Source organism: Notothenia rossii (genome assembly GCF_949606895.1).
Source record: "Notothenia rossii genome assembly, contig: scaffold_78, whole genome shotgun sequence".
NCBI lineage: Eukaryota > Metazoa > Chordata > Actinopteri > Perciformes > Nototheniidae > Notothenia > Notothenia rossii.
Window position 1 is genome coordinate 189,446 of NW_027639510.1, and position 7,149 is coordinate 196,594.

The 7,149-nt window shown below is 40.0% G+C and overlaps 1 protein-coding gene across 1 annotated transcript in view; it reads right to left on the minus strand.

Annotated features, from left to right (window-relative positions):
• Positions 1-5,338: 5,338 nt before the first annotated feature.
• Positions 5,339-7,149, minus strand: part of tppp3 (tubulin polymerization-promoting protein family member 3) — a 15,284-nt gene continuing 13,473 nt past the window's right edge. Inside the window, exon 4 of the mRNA XM_079696053.1 lies at positions 5,339-6,552. Coding sequence (XP_079552179.1) covers positions 6,370-6,552 — 183 coding nt within the window. The 3' untranslated portion in view covers positions 5,339-6,369. The remainder of the gene's footprint in view (positions 6,553-7,149) is intronic.

The window sequence follows — 7,149 nt, forward strand, 5'->3', positions numbered from 1 at the left end:
AATACAGTACAGTGGTTATCAATACAGTACTGTGAGTATCAATACAGTACTGTGAGTATTACTGCAGTACTGTAAGTATCACTGCAGTACTGTGAGTATTACTGCAGTACTGTGAGTATCACTGCAGTACTGTAAGTATCACTGCAGTACTGTGAGTATTACTGCAGTACTATGAGTATCACTGCAGTACTGTGAGTATCACTGCAGTACTGTGAGTATTACTGCAGTACTGTGAGTATCACTGCAGTACTGTAAGTATTAATACAGTACAGTGGTTATCACTGCAGTACTGTGAGTATCAATACAGTACTGTGAGTATCAATGCAGTACTGTGAGTATCACTGCAGTACTGTGAGTATCAATACAGTACTGTGAGTATCACTGCAGTACTGTGAGTATCACTGCAGTACTGTAAGTATCACTGCAGTACTGTAAGTATTAATACAGTACAGTGGTTATCAATACAGTACTGTGAGTATCAATACAGTACTGTGAGTATTACTGCAGTACTGTGAGTATCACTGCAGTACTGTGAGTATCACTGCAGTACTGTGAGTATCAATACAGTACTGTGAGTATTACTGCAGTACTGTGAGTATCACTGCAGTACTGTAAGTATCACTGCAGTACTGTAAGTATTAATACAGTACAGTGGTTATCAATACAGTACTGTGAGTATCACTGCAGTACTGTGAGTATTACTGCAGTACTGTGAGTATCACTGCAGTACTGTAAGTATTAATACAGTACAGTGGTTATCACTGCAGTACTGTGAGTATCAATACAGTACTGTGAGTATCACTGCAGTACTGTGAGTATCACTGCAGTACTGTGAGTATCAATACAGTACTGTGAGTATCAATGCAGTACTGTGAGTATCAATACAGTACTGTGAGTATCACTGCAGTACTGTGAGTATCACTGCAGTACTGTAAGTATCAATACAGTACTGTGAGTATCACTGCAGTACTGTGAGTATCACTGCAGTACTGTAAGTATCAATACAGTACTGTGAGTATCACTGCAGTACTGTGAGTATCACTGCAGTACTGTAAGTATCAATACAGTACTGTGAGTATCACTGCAGTACTGTGAGTATTACTACAGGACTTTGAGTATCAATACAGTACTGTGAGTATCACTGCAGTACTGTGAGTATCAATACAGTACTGTGAGTATCACTGCAGTACTGTGAGTATTACTACAGGACTTTGAGTATCAATACAGTACTGTGAGTATCACTGCAGTACTGTAAGTATCAATACAGTACTGTGAGTATTACTGCAGTACTGTGAGTATCAATACAGTACTGTGAGTATCACTGCAGTACTGTGAGTATTACTGCAGTACTGTAAGTATCAATACAGTACTGTGAGTATCACTGCAGTACTGTGAGTATCAATACAGTACTGTGAGTATCACTGCAGTACTGTAAGTATCAATACAGTACTGTGAGTAGTACTGCAGTACTGTGAGTATCACTGCAGTACTGTAAGTATCAATACAGTACTGTGAGTATCACTGCAGTACTGTGAGTATCACTGCAGCACTGTAAGTATCAATACAGTACTGTGAGTATCACTGCAGTACTGTGAGTATCAATACAGTACTGTGAGTATTACTACAGGACTGTGAGTATCAATACAGTACTGTGAGTATCACTGCAGTACTGTGAGTATCAATACAGTACTGTGAGTATCACTGCAGTACTGTAAGTATCAATACAGTACTGTGAGTAGTACTGCAGTACTGTGAGTATCACTGCAGTACTGTAAGTATCAATACAGTACTGTGAGTATCACTGCAGTACTGTGAGTATCACTGCAGTACTGTGAGTATCACTGCAGTACTGTGAGTATCACTACAGTACTGTGAGTATCACTGCAGTACTGTGAGTATTACTGCAGTACTGTGAGTATCAATACAGTACTGTGAGTATCACTGCAGTACTGTGAGTATTACTACAGGACTGTGAGTATCAATACAGTACTGTGAGTATTACTGCAGTACTGTGAGTATCAATACAGTACTGTGAGTATCAATACAGTACTGTGAGTATTACTGCAGTACTGTGAGTATCAATACAGTACTGTAAGTATCAATACAGTACTGTGAGTATCACTGCAGTACTGTGAGTATTACTACAGGACTTTGAGTATCAATACAGTACTGTGAGTATCACTGCAGTACTGTAAGTATCAATACAGTACTGTGAGTATTACTGCAGTACTGTGAGTATCAATACAGTACTGTGAGTATCACTGCAGTACTGTGAGTATTACTACAGGACTGTGAGTATCAATACAGTACTGTGAGTATCACTGCAGTACTGTGAGTATCAATACAGTACTGTGAGTATCACTGCAGTACTGTAAGTATCAATACAGTACTGTGAGTAGTACTGCAGTACTGTGAGTATCACTGCAGTACTGTAAGTATCAATACAGTACTGTGAGTATCACTGCAGTACTGTGAGTATCACTGCAGTACTGTAAGTATCAATACAGTACTGTGAGTATCACTGCAGTACTGTGAGTATCACTACAGTACTGTGAGTATCACTGCAGTACTGTAAGTATCAATACAGTACTGTGAGTATTACTGCAGTACTGTGAGTATCAATACAGTACTGTGAGTATCACTGCAGTACTGTGAGTATTACTACAGGACTGTGAGTATCAATACAGTACTGTGAGTATTACTGCAGTACTGTGAGTATCAATACAGTACTGTGAGTATCACTGCAGTACTGTAAGTATCAATACAGTACTGTGAGTAGTACTGCAGTACTGTGAGTATCACTGCAGTACTGTAAGTATCAATACAGTACTGTGAGTATCACTGCAGTACTGTGAGTATCACTGCAGTACTGTAAGTATCAATACAGTACTGTGAGTATCACTGCAGTACTGTGAGTATCACTACAGTACTGTGAGTATCACTGCAGTACTGTGAGTATCACTGCAGTACTGTAAGTATCAATACAGTACTGTGAGTATTACTGCAGTACTGTGAGTATCAATACAGTACTGTGAGTATCACTGCAGTACTGTAAGTATCAATACAGTACTGTGAGTATTACTGCAGTACTGTGAGTATCACTGCAGTACTGTGAGTATCAATACATTACTGTGAGTATCAATACATTACTGCGAGTATTAATACAGTACTGTGAGTATCACTGCAGTACTGTGAGTATCAATACATTACTGTGAGTATCAATACATTACTGTGAGTATTAATACAGTACTGTGAGTATTAATACAGTACTGTGAGTATTACTGCAGTACTGTAAGTATCAATCCAGTACTGTGAGTATCACTGCAGTACTGTAAGTATCAATACAGTACTGTGAGTATTGCTGCAGTACTGTAAGTATCAATCCAGTACTGTGAGTATCACTGCAGTACTGTAAGTATCAATACAGTACTGTGAGTATTGCTGCAGTACTGTGAGTATCACTGCAGTACTGTGAGTATCAATACATTACTGTGAGTATCAATACAGTACTGTGAGTATCAATACAGTACTGTGAGTATCACTGCAGTACTGTAAGTATCAATACAGTACTGTGAGTATTACTGCAGTACTGTGAGTATCACTGCAGTACTGTAAGTATCAATACAGTACTGTGAGTATTACTGCAGTACTGTGAGTATTGCTGCAGTACTGTAAGTATCAATCCAGTACTGTGAGTATCACTGCAGTACTGTAAGTATCAATACAGTACTGTGAGTATTACTGCAGTACTGTGAGTATTGCTGCAGTACTGTAAGTATCAATCCAGTACTGTGAGTATCACTGCAGTACTGTAAGTATCAATACAGTACTGTGAGTATTGCTGCAGTACTGTGAGTATCACTGCAGTACTGTGAGTATCAATACATTACTGTGAGTATCAATACAGTACTGTGAGTATCAATACAGTACTGTGAGTATCACTGCAGTACTGTAAGTATCAATACAGTACTGTGAGTATTACTGCAGTACTGTGAGTATTACTGCAGTACTGTAAGTATCAATACAGTACTGTGAGTATCACTGCAGTACTGTAAGTATCAATACAGTACTGTGAGTATTACTGCAGTACTGTGAGTATCACTGCAGTACTGTGAGTATCAATACATTACTGTGAGTATCAATACAGTACTGTGAGTATTACTGCAGTACTGTGAGTATCACTGCAGTACTGTAAGTATCAATACAGTACTGTGAGTATTACTGCAGTACTGTAAGTATCAATACAGTACTGTGAGTATTACTGCAGTACTGTAAGTATCAATACAGTACTGTGAGTATCACTGCAGTACTGTAAGTATCAATACAGTACTGTGAGTATTACTGCAGTACTGTGAGTATCACTGCAGTACTGTAAGTATCAATACAGTACTGTGAGTATTACTGCAGTACTGTGAGTATCACTGCAGTACTGTAAGTATCAATACAGTACTGTGAGTATTACTGCAGTACTGTGAGTATCACTGCAGTACTGTGAGTATTAATACAGTACTGTGAGTATTACTGCAGTACTGTAAGTATCAATACAGTACTGTGAGTATCAATACAGTACTGTGAGTATCACTGCAGTACTGTAAGTATCAATACAGTACTGTGAGTATTACTGCAGTACTGTAAGTATCAATCCAGTACTGTGAGTATTACTGCAGTACTGTGAGTATCACTGCAGTACTGTGAGTATTACTGCAGTACTGTGAGTATTACTGCAGTACTGTGAGTATTACTGCAGTACTGTGAGTATCAATGCAGTACTGTGAGTATCACTACATTACTGTGAGTATCACTGCAGTACTGTGAGTATCACTACAGTACTGTGAGTATTACTACAGTACTGTGAGTATCACTGCAGTACTGTGAGTATCACTACAGTACTCTGAGTATTACTACAGTACTGTGAGTATCACTGCAGTACTGTGAGTGTCACTGCAGTACTGTGAGTATTACTGCAGTACTGTGAGTATCACTGCAGTACTGTGAGAATTACTGCAGTACTGTGAGTATTACTACAGTACTGTGAGTATCACTGCAGTACTGTGAGTATTACTGCAGTACTGTGAGTATTACTACAGTACTGTGAGTATCACTACAGTACTGTGAGTATCACTGCAGTACTGTGAGTATCACTACAGTACTGTGAGTATTACTGCAGTACTGTGAGTATCACTACAGTACTGTGAGTATTACTGCAGTACTGTGAGTATCACTACAGTACTGTGAGTATCACTTCACTGCAGTACAAAAAAAAGTCTGAATTGTATGATTTTTGAGATTAACCCTAAGAGTAAAAGTTCCTGCAGCGGAAAACAGACGAGACAAAACCTAATATTTCAGCTTTTATTGGTTTAATAAAGTAACTTTCCAGTTTGAGCTCCAAACAACAAAAGCGTTTCCAGAAAGCGGCAGTATTTATATTTATTAAAAAGAAGAAGAAGAGATTCAGCTTGGACTTTATGAAACATGTTTAATATCAGAGTAATGTCAAACACCATATGATGTGTTTATAGAGAAACAGTTATCAGGGAGGAAGCTGCGCTCCATCCAGACGAGGCCAAACTCAACTCAAGGTCACAGGAGCATTATGGGCTGGGACTTGTCTTTTTACTGTGGTTGTTCCTAATGTTACAAACGTGTGTGTTCCTCTTTAATACGTTAAACTAGGGTGTTTGAGTTTAATCTGCACTGTCCGATTATCACTTCCTGTGTCACTTCCTTTGTCACTTCCTGTGTTCAGGAGACTCCCAGAAAATCTGTATATTATAAAGTACTAACATTTAATCCGTTTTTGTAATATTGTGTATTAGTACATGCTCTAGTGATACATGTATGTTCTATTGTTAATTTGTAAATATCTGTTGTTAATGTTCATTTCTTTAGTTTTGATTATATTTGTATCTTATTCTATCTTTTGAATATCTGTACGTCCTGTGTGACGCTCGAACACACAATCAATTCCCAGGACCAGTCTGAATGAAGCTGTAGCACACACACACACACACACACACACACACACACACACACACACACACACACACACACACACACACACACACACACACACACACACACACACACACACACACACACACACACACACACACACACACACACACACACACACACAGACACACACACACACACACACACACACACACACACACACACAGACACACACACACACACACAGACGCACACAAACACACACACACACACAGACAGAAAGACGCACACACACACACACACACACACACACACACACACACACACACACACACACACACACACACACACACACACACACACACACACACACACACAGACAGAGGTCAGAGTTCAGGTCCAGACTAAGTGCTGTTATTTCTTCTGGGTATAGGTTCCAGCGTTCTTGTATGCGCCCACGTAGCCCGTGTTCTCCACCAGCTCCTCGCGGCCCTCGCGCCCTTTGCCCCGCCCACTCCCGTCGAAGCGTTCCTTGTGGGACCCCGTGTACCGCGACGCGTCGGTCAGCCGGTCCAGCGCCGGCGCTTTCGCCACTTTCTGACGGGACACAGACACACAGAGAGTAAAACACTGAGATACAGAGAAGGTTCTGGAAAGATAAAGTACCTGGAAAGGTTTCTAAAAAAGACAATAAAAGGTTCTTAAAGAAAGAGTTCCCAGAAGACACAGGAAGTGAAAGACTGGAGGAACTGGGATCTCTGGCCTCTGATTGGCCGTTGCTAGCATGTTACTTATATATATCAATATTCCAATGACTTGTATATAGACTATTCTGCACTATTTCTACTATATATGCTATTTTATTCTATTTATTTGCGCTCTTGTATTTGTGTTATTGTGTAACTCTGTGGGAGGAGCCTGTGATCTTCATCGTCATGACTACAATGTAGCTCTGTGGGAGGAGCCTCTGATCTTCATCGTCATATCTACACTGTAGCTCTGTGGGAGGAGCCTCTGATCTTCATTGTCATGACTACACTGTAGCTCTGTGGGAGGAGCCTCTGATCTTCATGTCATATCTTCACTGTAGCTCTGTGGGAGGAGCCTGTGATTTTCATCGTCATGACTACACTGTAGCTCTGTGGGAGGAGCCTGTGATTTTCATCGTCATGACTACACTGTAGCTCTGTGGGA